The sequence below is a fragment of the Trifolium pratense genome, linkage group LG7 (genome assembly GCF_020283565.1).
Source record: "Trifolium pratense cultivar HEN17-A07 linkage group LG7, ARS_RC_1.1, whole genome shotgun sequence".
Lineage (NCBI taxonomy): Eukaryota > Viridiplantae > Streptophyta > Magnoliopsida > Fabales > Fabaceae > Trifolium > Trifolium pratense.
In genome coordinates, this window is record NC_060065.1 from 1,301,513 (window position 1) to 1,318,768 (window position 17,256).

The following is a 17,256-nucleotide window of genomic DNA, read 5'->3' on the forward strand; positions in this document are numbered from 1 at the left end:
AGGGTCATCGGTACACTAGTTAAGAAACTAAAAATAGAAATGAAAGAAAAATTGTGCTTTGAAAACAACCAAAATTTAGACTTTTATTGTGTTAACTACACCATTTTCACGAAAAAATTTCTAAACTTAAATCTTTAACTAGTGTTCTTGGAGCACTATTTAACATTTGCCATAAATAAGTTGGTTTAAGTGATAAAAAATTTGCAAATCTAAATAAGTTTGTTAACCATATATATTTTCAAACTAAATGTTTTTTTTTCCTTCCACTAGTATCCTATTTTATCTTTACGAATATTGTGACATTAACGTAAGTAATTGTAGGTTACTTACATAATTAATTAAAAATGGTAATGGTGGCAACGTCACTCCCTCACTCCCACAAATTGAATGACACAGTTGATTGAGTCAAAATTATATATCGACGACATGCGTGAAATAGTCAATTGTGTGTTGCTGATTTTGGGAAAGGAAGAGTAACAACGGTTTCCTGTATTCCTATATAAATGCGGTTTTTGACTGTCAGTGTACTAATACTACAACTTCACAATCTCTCTGTTTTCGTCCTTCCTCAACTCAACTCAACTCAGTTTCAATTAAAGGCACACATTCCCAAACACACCAACCTCTCACAACGCCACCGCAATGGACCTTCGCCGCTTAACTCTCCTTTCTCTATTACAGGCAAATTCACCTTCGTTTCTTCAATTCCGATTATCCAAACTTTCCATAATTCTTAAACAGCAACAACGAACAATCAATCATTTCAAAATGCTTCAAGATTTTCAAACTGGACAACGAATTATTATTAATTTTATTCAATCATTATTGCTTGTTCAATTTTGTTGATAATTTATTCAATTTATGCGGTTTATGTATTCTTATTATTGCAGGTTTGCTTAATTTTATCTTTAACAGAAGCACAATCGGCATCTAATGATAAAACACTACGGTAATTTTACTGGAATTGTATCAGTACAGAGAATTTTTTTGATCTGTTAAACAGAAAAAAAGTTTTGAGTTCCATTTTCTGTTTTGATTTTGTATAGGGAAAGACATTCTGAGGATTATTGTGCAATGTATGATATTTGTGGAAAGCGAAGTGACGGTAAAGTAGTGAATTGTCCATATGGTTCTCCTGCTGTGAAGGTACTATAGTTGAATTGAAGGAATTTTCATTTCCATGTTTAGTGTTATAATGTGTGGTGATGAATTTTTTAATTTGATATATGTTCTAGAAAGCATAATTGAGGCATCGAATCTAGTTTTAACTTTTTTAAGCTTGATCAGTTGTGTCATGACTTTTGGAGCTTTTGATTTTCACAGCCAGATGATTTGCTTTCATCGAAGATCCAAAGTTTGTGTCCGACTATTACTGGGAACGTTTGCTGTTCAGAAGCTCAGTTTGAAACATTAAGGCAGCAAGTGCAACAGGTATAAATATCGAATTTTGTATTGTTGATGCATATTCACTTATAATTGAATTAATTTCACAGTTTTTTTTCTTCTTTATGGATACTACTAATATATACTGATTAGTAATTATTTGCTTTTAAATTATGCTGATATTCATTGATGCATTGTACATTATTTTCTGGCAGGCAATTCCTTTTCTTGTAGGTTGTCCAGCATGCTTAAGAAATTTTCTGAATCTATTCTGCGAGCTTACTTGCTCTCCAAATCAGAGTTTATTTATCAATGTGACTTCAGTTGACAAGGTAAGATCTAGCATATTCCTTTGATTTTTTTTAATTGAATTCTCTTGCCTATTCTACATGCATGCAATTTTGTTATTTATCACTAATCACTAATTACAACAAGAAACTTATATTCTTTTATATTAGTGCCATAAGTATTTTTGGATGCAAATTACAAGCTGCTGCTGCAACTTTACATTGCAATTATTTACTCTAGTTATTATTCTTAGGTTGGTGGTAATTTGACAGTGGGTGGCATCGATTATTTTGTAAGTGACACATTTGGCGAAGGGTTATATGACTCCTGCAAGGATGTAAAGTTTGGCTCCGCGAATACTCGAGCCATGGACTTACTTGGCGCTAGGGCTAAGAATGTTAAAGGTAAGTTGCACTTTTAAATCAAATCCTTAACCAAATACTGTTCCCCCTTCTCATGTTTCTGCTAATATATTTGAAGGACATTTCCTTGATTATATTCCTGACTAAATACCTGCAAGTATTAAGTAAGAGTTAGAAGTAGATGGATGCATTGCAATACTTGGTTTATGATTTGTTTGTTTGCTCTAGCATTAAAAAAAAAAAAAGAATACATGCAATGATGGAAACAAAATTTTAATTTTGAGCAGAATTCATTTGGTTCTGTAAAACATATAATCTGTTATGATTTATTTCAATGTAAATTTTAACTAACATTTGATACAGTTGAAACAATGCAAATGTAAATGTTCTTTTTGATAGGGGTCGCTTGTGTAAAATTATTCTTTAGAGTATTGCCTGAAACATATGCCGTGATTGCTTTTGGCAGAGTGGTTTACTTTTATTGGTAAAAAAGCAACCCCTGGTGGTCTTGGTTCACCATATGCAATTGCCTTCCAGCCAAATGCAACCAAGTCATCTGGAATGGAACCTATGAATGTTTCAGCCTATTCATGCGGTGATATTTCTCTTGGCTGTTCTTGTGGTGACTGTCCTTCATCTTCAGTGTGCTCTAGTTCATCTTCAACTACCACCCAAAAGAGGGATTCATGCTCCTTGAAAATTGGGAATTTAATGGTAACATAAAATTTGATATGATTTTGATATTTTCCAGTTGTATTTTTGTCTTTACATGAAGAACAAAATGTGATTTAAGCCTATTATGTGTTCTTTAACTGGCATGATTTTACCTTATGGCTCCTGTAGGTGAAGTGTGTTGACTTGATTTTAACAGTCTTATACATCATACTGATATGTGTGCTCTTGGGTTGGGGATTGTATCATCGGAAAAGGGAAAGAAAGCCGGCATATAGAACAAAGTCGGTGTCTAATGTCATTAGTGGCGGCGTACTGTATTCTCGTAATCAGGAGAAGGACGAGAACCTCCCAATGCATCAGGTTCATAACTGAATGCTATTTCTTCATTACAAAGACATGTTTGAGAGTTATCTTCCCTTTTTTCTTAATGTTTTTTCCTTCCTTATGCATGCTTGTTTGTCCATTTTCTGACTTTGTTTTTGTTGGCGGTTTTGATTCTAAGATTATTGAAGATGTTTCACAAAATAGAAACGAAGTACGACTCTCACCTGTGCAAGGATACATGTCAAATTTTTACAGGTCACTGCCTATGCCATCAACTTTCATATTAACTCACATAGAACAATATCTCTGACTTCATATTTACAAATGTGATCAGGAAGTATGGATCATACGTAGCTAGAAACCCAATTATGGTCTTGGCTACATCTTTGGTTATAGTTATTCTACTTTGTCTGGGTCTAATCAGATTAAAGGTTGAAACGCGGCCTGAGAAGGTATCACAAAGCTTCTACTCTATTGTTTAAATGCTCTGTTTAATTTTATTCCCTTCTGAACAAGCATCTATCCACCTGTAAGTTAGATCTATTTTCCCGCACATGATGAGCATGTATATGATTTCCATGTATGACTGATGAAATTTTCATCTCACTTGAATCCGAAACTTATAAGCAAATAGCTCTCTGGTTTAAAATAGTGTCTGTTTTTTTCTTCATTGACTTCAAATGCTCTTGGTATTTGTAGCATGGCTTTTTTGCTGACTTTTTTCACTTTTTATATCTCCACTCACTTGAGTTCCCAACGTCATTAGTGTTTCTGGTTTTCTAGAGACAGGTTAATTTTGTTAAAGAGACTGACTACTTTTTCTTTGGACATTAATTTGAAAGTGAATTTTGATTTTGAACATCCCATGTTGTGTGTGTTGTACTTATATTTTATGGTTGTAATAATGCCACTATTTGAGAATTGTTTTCAATGGGGGAAAATTGTTGGTTGAAAAATCTTCTGTTGAGAGCATCAATAAGTACAATGAACCATGCAATTTTAAAATCTTCAAGATAATTACACATGAATGAAAGATAAGCCGACGACAAGTTGTGTCGCTAGGAACGAAATATGTTGTATAAATTCAAATGAAATACAAAAATTCACGGACAACGAGAAGAAACTATGATGTTCTGTTATTATGTTTTAGTGGTTATGTATCCAGGAAGGCTACACGATTTATGAACATTTCTCTTTTACCTTCTTGCTATATATTTTACATTAGTTTGTGAAAAAAACTTCCTACACTTTTCAGCTCTGGGTGGGACCTGGGAGTAAAGCGGCTGAAGAGAAGCAGTTTTTTGACAGCCATCTTGCTCCATTTTACAGAATTGAACAGGTTCTACATTGTCCCATTTCTTGTGTTCTCCCCAATCCCCATAATAGACCAACATTTCTTGTGTTCTCATTTTATTTTATTCAGTAATTTCTTTTCTTGTCTTGTGTAAAAAGGCATGCATCTTTCATATTTCTTTGCATAATTGCATGGCTTTTCAGAAGAAAAAATGTACCTACTGACAAACTTGTTGTAGAAAGGACTGATTTTTTCTTTATTAATGCTTTCATTGCTTTGCCTGAATGCATTCTTTGCCAAAAAGCATGAAGCGAGGAAGCTCTGTGTTGTGTAATTGTAATCCACACTAAACAGTCTTGTCATGTTTTGTTTTATATCGTAATGTTAATATTAATTTGATCATCTTAACAAGTCAACACTACTTTGTATTATGCAACACGAGGAAATATGTAATAATCTTCAAGCAATATTTATTGTTCATTTATCTTGCTAAATGACATGGTTGTTTTACTTGCAGCTCATACTGGGAACAGTTCCAGATCATGTGAATAGTACATCATCAAGAATTGTGTCAGAGGACAACATTAGGTTTCTGTTTGAAGTACAAAAGAAGGTTAGTGTTCCATTCCCTCTAGTAGTAGTATTGAAGTATTTTGATGAATGTGTTAAGTTGAAGTCATTGCTGCCAGGTTGATGCAATTCGTGCTAATTATTCTGGCTTGATGGTATCTCTCCAAGACATCTGTATGAAGCCACTAGACAAAGATTGTGCCACACAAAGCATTCTTCAGGTATAGTTATTGAATTTCTAGCAGAGAACTTTAATTCATCATTATTATTATTATTATTATTATTATTATTATTATTATTATTATTATTATTATTATTATTATTATTATTATTATTATTATTGTAATAAGTTTGCATGATTTTATCTTCTTTTGATTGCAATTATCTCTTCCTAACTGACAGTACTTCAAAATGGATCCCAACAATTTCGACAATTATGGTGGAGTTGAGCATCTCAATTACTGTTTTGAGGTAGCAAATGTTAACTTTACATCCTGAAGTTGATTGTAGTAGTGGATGTTCTTAATTCTGCTGTTGTTTTGCATGTTCGCATGGAAAAGATTACTAAGATCTCCTCCCACACTGTACAATTGAATCCAATAGTCAATGCTGTCTTTTACTGCAAGTTTTTGATATCTTGCATGGAGGACGTTGAAATTTAGAACCTGGACCACTACTTCAAATACCTTTGAGGATGCATTTGTTTGTTTGTTTGTTTTTTTTTTTTTAAAATGGAGCCGAGGATCGAACCTACGACCTCTAGGATACTACCCAAACCCCTCACCACTAGACCAAGTCTAGTGGCTTCATTTGTTCTTTATTTTAATATGATATAAGAATTCTTTTCTTTTGAAAGTATACTTGCCCAGTGATTGATGTGAATGTTTTATAAATGCCTCGGGGAAAATATAATTTTGATCAAAACCCTCCCTCTTGAATGTTAATGGGATTTTCCATATCATGTGGGAGTTGGGCAGAGGTCGTGGATGGCAGTAACTGTAGAGATTTTAGACTCATAACTGTGGACAACATTCTTTGCCCTTTTGTATCATATAAGTGATATTTCTTTTTTCTCCTTCTTACTTTCTCGACTCGAGTAATAAATATGACATTTTTTCTATGACAAACATTGACAATGATATATATGTAATATAATTTCAAAATGACCTAATTATTTTCTAATATTGTATTCATTCAGCATTATTCCTCAGCAGATAAATGTCTGAGTGCATTTAAAGGTCCTCTTGATCCAAGCACTGTATTAGGAGGTTTTTCTGGGAATAACTATTCTGCGGTACACTCTCTATTCTTCTGCATTGTCAATAAATTGGGATTTGTGGAGCATATGATAACTATGATCTCATTTATTCGAGACAGGCTTCTGCATTTATTGTAACCTACCCAGTAAATAATGCTATTGATGAAGAAGGCAATGAAATTGCAAAGACAGTTGCTTGGGAGAAGACCTTTATTCAGTTAGTGAAGGTATACATCTTTTGTTTATACTTTTTGACTTCATTTAGATACCTGCCCTGTATTTTGAAAAATCCATGTCACCCTGTATTTTAACCAAGTCAATGTTGCTGCAATTTCATGCATACCTAGGAATAGGAAGTACTTGATACCAGGTTGATTCCTGGTGAGTCTTAGTACTCACACGGTCACACATAGCATAATTTACCAATCCCAGGACTAGGTTCTTCCTCATAGAAAAAGCAATAAAAAGATGCATACAATGTATTGGTGCATTGCTTGCTTATTCATTATTGATGTAACATGGTTATGTATTCTTTCCTGATTTCCTGTATTAACTGTGTCCTTTGTTATAGGACGAGTTGTTACCAATGGCACAGTCAAAAAATTTGACACTTGCTTTTTCATCTGAAAGCTCTATTGAGGAAGAATTGAAAAGAGAAAGTACTGCAGATGTTATTACTATATTGGTAATACCCCTGTTCCTGTTTATGTCGATATTTATGTGTTCTAACTCTTCAATAATACCTAAAAATATAATGTCTTTTTTCCTTTCTTTCTGAGGCATGATTGTGTAATTTATGTGAACGAGTCCTCTGCCGTGTTTCAAAAAAAGTAAAAAATCAACCATTTCTGTTTGTGGATGCATATTGTTTAATCCTTAAATTGTATCTGATTTTATTGCAGGTCAGCTATCTTGTGATGTTTGCTTATATATCTCTTACTTTAGGGGATACACCCCAGCTTTCTTCTTTCTATATTTCATCTAAGGTGCAGTCCAGGAAACCCTAGTATAAAAACATCTTCCTTTTCCCTTCTCTTTTTCCTTTATTCTTCCCCCTCCCTAATGCTTCATTACTACTATGTAATTATTTTAAGCATTTCATATTATCAAGATAGTTTCTATAATGCTTATAAATATCTAATTGTATAATTCTGGATTATAGGTATTGCTTGGTCTTTCAGGAGTAATTCTTGTCATGCTGTCTGTCCTTGGATCTGTTGGAATTTTTAGTGCTCTTGGTGTAAAATCTACTCTGATCATCATGGAAGTTATCCCATTTCTTGTTCTAGCTGTAAGTTTTCTTTTGCTTATAAAGTTGCTACATGATAGCTCAGTGAAACTTATATTTATCACTACTCCTGCTGTTCATGTTGGTGACGGTGTCCTGGATGCTTCTGAGAAATATGTGCAAAAAAATAAATTTATGGAAAAAAATAATTCTAAATATATTAAAATAATTAAAAGGAAAAAGTTAGAGCAGAAATAGGAGAATGATAACGAATGCACAAAGAGTGTATGTTCAATAGATGGTGAAGATTCTTAGAACTCTGGGTTGACCAAACTCAACCCTACAAACCTGGCTTGTAAGGCGAGGATTGTTCCCACTTATAAACATATCTTCAGGCCATCTCTCATCCAGTGTCTCTTTACCATTCTTTTGATCCTGTTCTTTCTTCCTGAATCTCCCACCATTAGGTTGGGGTGGATAATATGTGTATACTGGTTCATGCTGTGAAAAGGCAAGAGCTGGAGTTGCCTTTAGAAAGAAGGATAAGCAATGCACTTGTTGAAGTTGGACCATCAATAACATTGGCTAGTTTATCAGAGGTTATAGCATTTGCAGCTGGAAGCTTTATTTCCATGCCCGCATGTCGTGTCTTCTCCATGTTTGCAGGTAAGTTTTTATACTTCAATAATTTCATACCTATGCAATAGTCTCAGTTGTTTCTTGAGTCAAAACTCAAATGCTAATCCTCATATTCCCTTCATGATTTCATTCACAGCATTGGCCGTCCTTTTAGACTTTCTCCTGCAAGTTACTGCATTCGTAGCTCTGATAGTTCTTGACTCTTTAAGAGCAGAGGATAAGAGGGTTGATTGTTTCCCATGCATAAAAGTGCCTTCTTTGCATGCAGACCCTGATAAAGGTATAACTGAAATTTTAATCTGTGGTGAAACTTCCTTATTCTATCACTTTTTTCTTCTTCTTCAAAATGATTGTAAGTTTCCCCCTGTCATCTTTAATATCTATATCTTTGGATGACCAAAACGGTCATTTACTCGAAAAATATTTAAAAGCTTAGGTGGATTCTATTGAAGTATGTCTTTTCAAAACTGTCAGGCACTGAACAAAGGAAACCTGGTTTGTTGGCTAGATACATGAAGGTAATTAACATTATCTTTGATAACAATAATTTTTTGCTTGTACTTAATAGAGGACTAAAACATAACTAGAGTTATTTACAATTTTTTGAAGCACATTGATAAATTTTAATCTAGCCATAACTGAAAATTGTAAAAAGGGAGTCAATGGTATGTTAACCTTCTACCATAGTTGGATTTGAATTTGCAATGATGCAAAGGTCCTTTTTTTGGTAATCTAGTTTTGAAGGCCTTCTTTTTCAAGCTGTCAGCGAACAGTTTATTTAACCTTAAATTTTAAGTTTTCCTATGTGTAACATTGGGAATTTGTCTTGCATACCTTTTGAATTTAATGACATTTTTATCCAACTTTTGCCTGTTGTTGTTGGCTTAATTATTTTCTCAGTTTTACTTGATTTCTGTTAATAATGCTGTATTTTCCCTTTCAGGAGGTTCATGCTCCAATTCTAAGTATTTGGGGAGTAAAAATAGTTGTCATTGCAATTTTTGTGGCATTTGCATTGGCTAGCATTGTAAGTCGTTGGATTTGTTTCTATAGACTATAGCCATAGAAGTTTTCAAACCATACCTCGTTGGTTTCTAACACATTATTTTCTTTCTTCTTCTCTTCTCTCCCTTTCTATTTTGTTTTCATCTAAACCACACAGGCTTTGAGCACTAGAATTGAACCTGGATTGGAGCAGGAGATTGTTCTTCCCCGAGACTCATATCTTCAGGTTTGACATTTTGGCCTGCGTCATGTATTCATGTTTTCTTTTATCCATGTGTATGTGTTTAAACTAAATATATGTCTTCCTGCAGGGGTATTTTAAAAATGTTTCAGAATATCTCAGAATTGGGCCACCTTTGTATTTTGTTGTGAAGAACTATAACTACAGGTATTTTTATCTTATCGTGTTTCTTTCCCCTTTCTGCGTCCACCTTTATGTTTAATAATTCATTTTTACTGAGTTCGTTAGTTCATAGGAATGCCTGAGTGCAGTGCATGCACTAGTGGTAGGAATAGTTGTGCATCTTGTAGTCTAGTGCGTTCCAATTTACCCAGTATATAATTTGCACCAGCGAATATTCTTTTTTGATCTTTAATTCCTAATAATGGATATCTTCTTACAAAAAGTTTTTATCTTATTTTTATGTTATTTTTTTATTTTTATTATTTGTGTCAATGTCAGTCATTGTACAGAGGTACTAATAGATAAAATTCTTAATCCATTCCACATTTAGTCATACTATTTGTCATATTTGAATCATATTATCAGTTACTGTCATATATTTGTACTAATGATACCAGCATTAGTCATACTAAATTGTTATTTTACTAAGTACATCCTCCTTGATCGTGAGGTGGGGTTGATCTCAAATTGTTTCATCCGATCAAATTAGTTATGGATTTTTCTCTTAGAAAAAGATCGATCGGAGTTTCAAAAACAAAAAATTAGATATAAGCGGTGAAATATCTGTGGAATGGAAATGCTTAACCTAGTCTTGGTACTTCTGTGTTGGGAATGGCTATCTAATGTTATTTCCTCACCTCAGCTCCGAATCAACACATACAAATCAGCTTTGCTCCATAAGCCAATGCAATTCAGACTCTCTTTTAAATGAGGTAAAGCACTAGCTTTTCACTTATTTCCTTCTGATCTATATATGATTGTAATTGTAATCACTAATCACACATTTTGGTTTTTCGAATACATCATTTTTTAAGGAGACATCAGTTTGCTTTTGAATATATTCCAGTTGTATTAAGCTGGTAGTCTATGCCATTGAACTACTTCTTTGCACTAACTAGTTCGTAATATATTTTCCCTATACATATCAGTGATAACTTGGATACTTGTTATGGATGTTTTATTTTTTTACCTTGTAGATCTCTAAAGCGGCCCTAGTACCAGACACAAGTTATATTGCCAAACCAGCTGCTTCTTGGCTCGATGATTTTCTTGTGTGGGTATCTCCAGAAGCATTTGGGTGCTGCAGGAAGTTCACTAATGGGAGTTATTGCCCTCCTGACGACCAGGTCTGGTGCACACATTATAAGACACTGATTTATATGTCAAATCTTGATTATTTTTATGTGCTTGTTCATGTTTTATGTTAGGATTCTGACATCATATATGTTTATAATGACTTAATAGAAAAATTGTCAAACGGCCAAGAGGAATGCACTTCAATAGTACAAAAAGATTAATGATCATGGCTAGGATTTATTGATTTATTTTAACCTTTGTGATAAGCCCAAAACACTTGAGGAACCTCCCTTAAAAGCTAGTTGTCATGTGAGAAGAATCAAGTCACTTAAGTAGTCAATTTGGAGTCCCATATTGTTCGATGTGGGACTTAGACACTGCCTCCATCCCTAAATATAAGCACCTATTGCATGTTTCATTCTTTTTAAGGAAATTTGGTACTATAGTTAATGTGTCCATTTTTGTATAGATGTACCTAAAATATCCTTTGTATATGTATATAGTTAATTTTGATTTTTCATATTTCAATACACTAGTGGTATTTAATTAGGGGTTTATTTGGAAAAGAAACAATAAATGTATCTAGTAATTTGAAAAGGAGATTATATTTGGGGACAAACATTTTTGTCAAATTAATGCTTATATTTAGGGACAGAGGGACTGAGGGAGTATCCAAGTCCATATCACAACACTGCAATTGACTATTGAGAACCCAACCACTTAAGTATTCCATCAAGTATCCCATACTATCCAATGCGGGACTTAGGCACGTAATAATATTCAAGCCCCTATCATTGCACTGCCACTGAGAGCTGACGCCCTAGTGTGGCTGCATTGCATGGCGCTTCACTCGGCCTATTCAGTCATCCCACTCTGTAGGTACCCCTTTCTCAGATACCAATAACCAGATCTGATATCATTTGATAGGAACCCAAGCACTTGGAGAACCATCCACCCCTTAAAAGCTACCTGTCAACGAGGAGGAACCAAACTACTTAAACATCGAACATTCCATACTTGATCTGAGACTTAGGCACTCCCATAATTTCAAGATCCGCATCACTTGTCAGTTAGTTGTATAATCTATGATAGTTTTAAAAGAATAATTAATAGAAAAAATAGGATGATTAACAAGAGGATATAATTATGAATTGCTAAATTATAGTATTTATTAATAAAAATCTCTTCCTTACAAATTTCTTTTTCATTTTTTAGAATAAAAAAATTGATAGAAAAGGCGAAGGAGTATAATATTTTTCTGAAGCATTGTAAAATAATTTTTTGGTAGCTGACAAATAATTTTTCTTCCCAGCCTCCTTGCTGTGCTCCTGGAGAAGGCTCTTGTGTTTCACTTGGAGTATGTAATGATTGCACAACGGTAATAGACAATGTTTTATCAGTGCCATCACTGTCACAATACTTTACTGTTTCTGTTTTAAGGCCTTAATCTAACACTTCGATAAATTGTGCAGTGTTTCCATCATTCAGATCTCCATAAAGATCGTCCTTCCACAACACAATTTAGGGAGAAATTGCCGTGGTTTCTTAGTGCTCTTCCATCTGCTGACTGTGCAAAAGGAGGTCATGGGGCGTACACCAGCAGTGTTGAACTGAAAGGTTCAATGATTTAAAGACTCTTTTATCGTGTTTAAATTCACTTTTAAGTCCTATTCAATTTCTCTCATTTAGTTCAACTTTAGACAGGGAACTCTGAAGCAGCATAAGGTCCAGAGTGTGTAATATCTGACTTTGGAATTGTATTTTGGTTTTTAGGCTATGACAGTGGCATTATTCAAGCATCATCATTCCGTACATATCATACCCCACTCAACAAGCAGGTTGTATTTCTAATTTCTATATTATCTGTTCTATGGTTAAAGTTGTATCAAAAAGTTCAAGTTTAACTGTACAACTGTTTTAGGCCGACTTTGTTAATTCCATGAGGGCTGCTCGAGAGTTCAGTTCAAGGGTTTCTGATTCTTTGAAGGTAATATATCTATTTTTCTGTATGCCAAATCAAGCTTTTTTGGAGTATATAATAAGAAACATAATTAGTCAAAAATAAATAAAAATAGAAACATAAGGTAATACTAATTAGAATGAGGGAATTGATACCCAAAAAATTAGAATGAGGGAATGTCTTTACATGCTCATTTCTTCAGCAGTCGAGGATACAAGTCTCTTCCAGTTGTTATAGTAAAAATGAACGAAGTAGCAGATTTTTCTTTTTACCATGTTCACTGTGTTTGAACTGAAATTCCTTTTCTTGTGCAGATTGAGATCTTCCCTTATTCAGTGTTTTATATGTTTTTTGAGCAATACCTTAATATATGGAAGACTGCACTGGTCAATCTTGCAATAGCTATTGGTTAGTATTGAGACTTATAATTCTGTGCATTTTATAAAAGTATGAGCAGAATCAGACTATACAATCACTTCTTTAGTGATTACACTCTGAAATTTATTTATTATATATGTTGGAGTTGAGTTGTGAACTATTAACACTATCAAATGATGATGTAACAGGTGCAGTGTTTATTGTGTGCTTGGTTATCACATGCAGGTGAGGATTAGCTTATTTTTGTAAATGGTTCAATCTTTTTCACCTTCCTTAGTTAGATGGTAGTATCAGTGAGTTATTATTGTCTGACGAACCTAACAATTCTTGGTTTGATCCTTCGATTTCAACGTTTATGCAGTTTATGGAGTTCAGCGATCATTTTGTTGGTGTTGACAATGATTGTTGTTGATCTTATGGTATTTTTCTTTGTTTCAAATAGCATTTGATTTTTAACTCGCGAATTGAAATATGTAATATACAGTTCTTTTATAGGCGGATTCTAAGGTGCACAAGCCATGTAGGTCTTGCATGTGTCATATGTCCAGCACACCGGATTTTTTTCTTATCCACTCCCATTGTTTCCCCTTTCCACTCACACATCATATTCTTCCTCACCCACTCACAACTCCATGGAACGCACAATTATTTTGCTACCCACAAAAAATAAATGATACACTTCCTTCTGTTATATCTCCATTGACGCTAAAATATGAAGGAAAACAAAACCACCATCCAAAAGTAAAATAAGAACATCAAACATAAACTAAAATTACAAAAGAAAGTCATCATTTCACCTAAACCAGTAAAAATTTCAAGCAATGCAAGGTTCTTTGTGAAATCTCGATCCAAATTTGAAATGGGGTTGAAGAAATTTTCGATTTTGAACCATGTGCATTGATGAAAAAAATCAGATCTTGAAGGTTTCATACCATGCATTGTGGAAAAATCTTTATCATTTGGGTCTACGAATCTTGTAGTTTGATTTTTTTTTAATGGTTTCTTTCACCATTGCTTGCTACATATATGAAGAAGAAAAGTGGGAGTTGAAGATTGAAATCGGTCTCAGGTTTTAATGGAAAAATTAGTTCTTGAAAGTTTCATCCATGGTTTTAATGGAAAAATTAGCTCTTGAAAGTTTCATCCATGCATTGTGGAAACATAAAATCTTCATGAATCGGGTCTATGATTCTTGTAGTTTGAAATGGCCTATGTTTCTTTCACATTAGACAAAGCCCTTTATATATATTGTTTCATATTTTTATTGGCGCTTTATGTTTTGTAGGGTGTGATGGCCATTCTAAATATCCAATTGAATGCCGTCTCAGTTGTCAACCTCGTTATGTCAGTGGGCATTGCTGTGGAGTTTTGTGTGCATATGACTCATTCTTTCACTGTTAGTACAACTCTGCTTTCTAATTTACCTTACAAAAATTTAAATTTTTGAATGAGAAACATAGGTGTATGATGTACCTATGTTTCTCATTCAAAAATTTAAATTAATTAGTTCTTCCCTTGTTTGTTTGAGATAGGAAAACAACTTTGAAATTTTCCATTCTCTGTTTTCTTTATCTTTTGTTTGCATATATGGTACCCCAATTGAAATTGGCAGCCAGATGCAGCAGATCCGGTTGTAGACTGTGCCAGGCTGGGGCAAGGAAACTACATGAATGGAGCAAATCTTAGCCGTGGCTTGTGCTGGTGTTGGTTTGTAAGAACTGGTTGGGGTTTCCACTGTGTTGGCCTATGCATGTGGTGGTTTGAGGGGAACATGCAGTGTTTGGAATTGTCTCGTGGGACTGGTGCATGAACGGGCTTTAAGGGTTTGGGTGCACAGTGTGGCTGGATGTTTCCGGTGGCAGAGGCAGTCAGGCAGGAACAATTTTGTTGCGTCTGTGATGACTTATCTGGTTATGTCACCGGTGAAGTTGCCGGAAGTTCTGAAGTTGTCGGAGATACTGGTGGTGGCTGTTAGTAACCACCCACAACCCACATGCCCCAAACCCCAGCATGTTTCTGTATGCTCTCGCCATTGCAACAGCAGCCTCCCTAGCACGCCTCCATAGCGCGATTCCATAATTGCGCCTAGCCATCACACCGCCTTCAGGCCCTTTCCCACTCCAACCAACACAATCTCGTGTGGATGGTCCCTCCATCGATGAATAGTCACAAATTACCTGCAAGTCTCTCGGCCCTTTTTCTTTTCATCCGATGTAGTGTGCAGCTTCTAGAATATTCAAGTCTAGGAATGGAGGAGGTAACCAAATTAAATCTTTGGGTTTATCTCAACTCAAGCCCACTGGCCCAAAAACATGCCACTCACGAAATTGGTACCCATTCTTTCCTGTGGAGGAACTAATGAGCCACTTCATGTGGCAGATGTGGCAGTGGGAGGAAGATGGGGAGGAGCAGGTGGGGGATGAGGAAGAGCAGCGCTGTGAAGCTGCAGCAACTGGACAGTGGTGGTGCAGAAGGCAGCCTGAAACCGAAAGGGGATGGGGAATAACAATTTTAAGCCACATGCCTTCATAAGATCTGGACCATTGGTGAATTACAAGCTGTATCATATGCAACAGTGGATGCTCAGTTGTGTACTGGTCCCCAGTTTTGATCTTATATACTATACTTAAAAGGCTACTTATGTTTTGGGGCATTTTCTCAAGTACTAATAAATTAATAATATTAGCAAAATCATTGAATTCTGTAATACTTTAACTGCATTTCATTGTCATTTTTATATATGAACTAGTTTCTGTCAGTTTCATATGACTAAATCTTACTGCAGGTTGCAACTGGAGATAAAGATCAGCGTGTTAAGGAGGCTCTAGGTACAATGGGTGCTTCAGTCTTCAGGTGATTCCATGCTAGTATAAATATATTGTTCTGTTTCTTGACTTGCACACATGCATGCGTGCAGCAAGTGAGAAATCGTATTCCTCATGTTGCTCTTTGGTTTAGCTACCAGTTCTCAATGAACAATAGATTCGTGGGTATGAACTTTTGTAGGACCAGATGCCCTGATAGTATTTTTACAAAAAACACGGAGAATTAGTTCCTCCAGAGTCCAGATTGCTTTCAACACATTACATGATAGACTTGTGCTGTTTCCAACACAGTTTCATGGCAATTGTTTCATGTCTACATCCATATATTGTTGCCTTAAATTTATCGATGGTTGCTTTTCTTAACATTATTCACTTTATGCTATTGCAGTGGTATCACACTAACAAAATTGGTTGGAGTTATCGTACTTTGCTTCTCAAGAACAGAAGTTTTTGTGGTATTATGAGTTCATCCTTTGCTTTTTGGTTGGACTCTGATATATTATATATGCGCTCAATAATTAATTTTCCCTTTTGCAGGTTTATTACTTTCAAATGTACTTGTCGTTAGTACTTCTTGGTTTTTTGCACGGACTTGTTTTCTTGCCGGTCAGTGTTATCATCTTCTTATTTAGTTTTATATAAATACATAGTAAAAGGATAACATAGAGGAAAAACTGCAGTGAGTTACACTGTTGCAGGACACTAATTACTTTCTGCAATGAATGAAGTTACTTTTCATTAACTACTGTCTCAACATTGCTGCAAAAAAATAAATACTACTTGTGTTATTAAGTGTTTTGTATTTCCAAATGTTTCTTGTTAAGGATCTTTATCTAATACCTTGTTTGCTTATACTTCATATGCTGCAGGTGGTATTGAGCATGTTTGGTCCACCTTCAAGATGTACAGTTACTGACCAGGGGGAAGGTCGTTCATCAACTTCTTAGCTATAAAGCTTTGTATGAGTTGTCCGCAAGTAGTTCAGAAATTCTGTGAAGTACAAAAAAAAAAAAAACTTAGGCGGTATAGAAAGGAAAGTTTTGTAATACTTACTGTAATTATTACAGTTGAATACTTATTGTATATCTAGTCTAACCGGTATTGTTGTTGTAATTAATTATCTTTTCTTATCTCCTATATATCTAATGAATTATTTTTCCAACATTCTAGTATGTAGATACTGCACTACCACCGCACATATATGAGCTTAATTAACATTCTCGAAAGCTTTATATCTACATGGAGTACTTATAATTAAGGGTAATTAGCGTTGTCTTGTACACAACTACAGTAGCAGTGTAGCAGCATTGAAAATAGTACTTAATTGCGATGTCCTGCATGCTTGTGAAACTACAATCCATGGTCCATGGATCTCTCATCAATTTCAGATCTTTGAAGTGTTCAGTGAAGAAACGCAGGTAAGCATCAAGGGTAAAAGTGGAATCATCTTCGTTGGACTCATTTCTTCGCAAGTGTGGGGCCCACAAGAATTTGGTCTCTCTTCGCTGATTCTCTTCGGTTCCAAACACACACACACCGTCAAGTCAACAAACTGATTCTCTATCTCTCTCTCTCTCTCTGCCTCCT

The 17,256-nt window shown here is 34.9% G+C and overlaps 1 protein-coding gene across 3 annotated transcripts; it reads left to right on the top strand.

Annotated features, from left to right (window-relative positions):
- The first annotated feature begins 445 nt into the window (after positions 1-445).
- LOC123899282 (NPC intracellular cholesterol transporter 1-like) lies at positions 446-16,831 on the top strand. Of its 3 annotated transcripts, XM_045950375.1 has the most exons (39): positions 446-681; positions 891-949; positions 1,047-1,146; positions 1,324-1,431; positions 1,599-1,715; positions 1,925-2,075; positions 2,500-2,747; positions 2,877-3,068; positions 3,211-3,287; positions 3,367-3,484; positions 4,288-4,371; positions 4,844-4,939; positions 5,016-5,117; positions 5,299-5,367; positions 6,095-6,190; positions 6,274-6,381; positions 6,726-6,839; positions 7,057-7,140; positions 7,317-7,445; positions 7,850-8,048; positions 8,158-8,301; positions 8,496-8,539; positions 8,965-9,048; positions 9,184-9,252; positions 9,338-9,414; positions 10,073-10,142; positions 10,407-10,556; positions 11,819-11,884; positions 11,979-12,123; positions 12,280-12,344; positions 12,428-12,493; positions 12,781-12,874; positions 13,033-13,069; positions 13,206-13,263; positions 14,130-14,240; positions 15,630-15,697; positions 16,058-16,124; positions 16,207-16,275; positions 16,539-16,831. In XM_045950375.1, the coding sequence occupies exons 1-39, from the start codon at positions 643-645 to the stop codon at positions 16,614-16,616; spliced, it is 3,852 nt and encodes a 1,283-aa protein (XP_045806331.1). In that variant the 5' UTR covers positions 446-642; the 3' UTR covers positions 16,617-16,831. The 3 variants fall into 3 exon arrangements, 2 of the variants coding, with proteins under 2 accessions (XP_045806331.1, XP_045806332.1); XR_006805558.1 differs by lacking the exons at positions 16,058-16,124; positions 16,207-16,275; positions 16,539-16,831 and adding an exon at positions 14,457-15,430 and having other exon boundaries at positions 520-681; positions 15,630-15,662; XM_045950376.1 differs by lacking the exons at positions 15,630-15,697; positions 16,058-16,124; positions 16,207-16,275; positions 16,539-16,831 and adding an exon at positions 14,457-15,445 and having other exon boundaries at positions 520-681.
- Positions 16,832-17,256: the final 425 nt, after the last annotated feature.

Coding starts and splice junctions, on each gene's coding strand:
- LOC123899282 (XM_045950375.1), top strand. CDS start 643: ATGGACCTTCGCCGCTTAACTCTCCTTTCTCTATTACAG. Junction 950..1,046: donor TCTAATGATAAAACACTACG/GTAATTTTACTG, acceptor GATTTTGTATAG/GGAAAGACATTCTGAGGATT. Junction 8,049..8,157: donor TGTCTTCTCCATGTTTGCAG/GTAAGTTTTTAT, acceptor TTTCATTCACAG/CATTGGCCGTCCTTTTAGAC.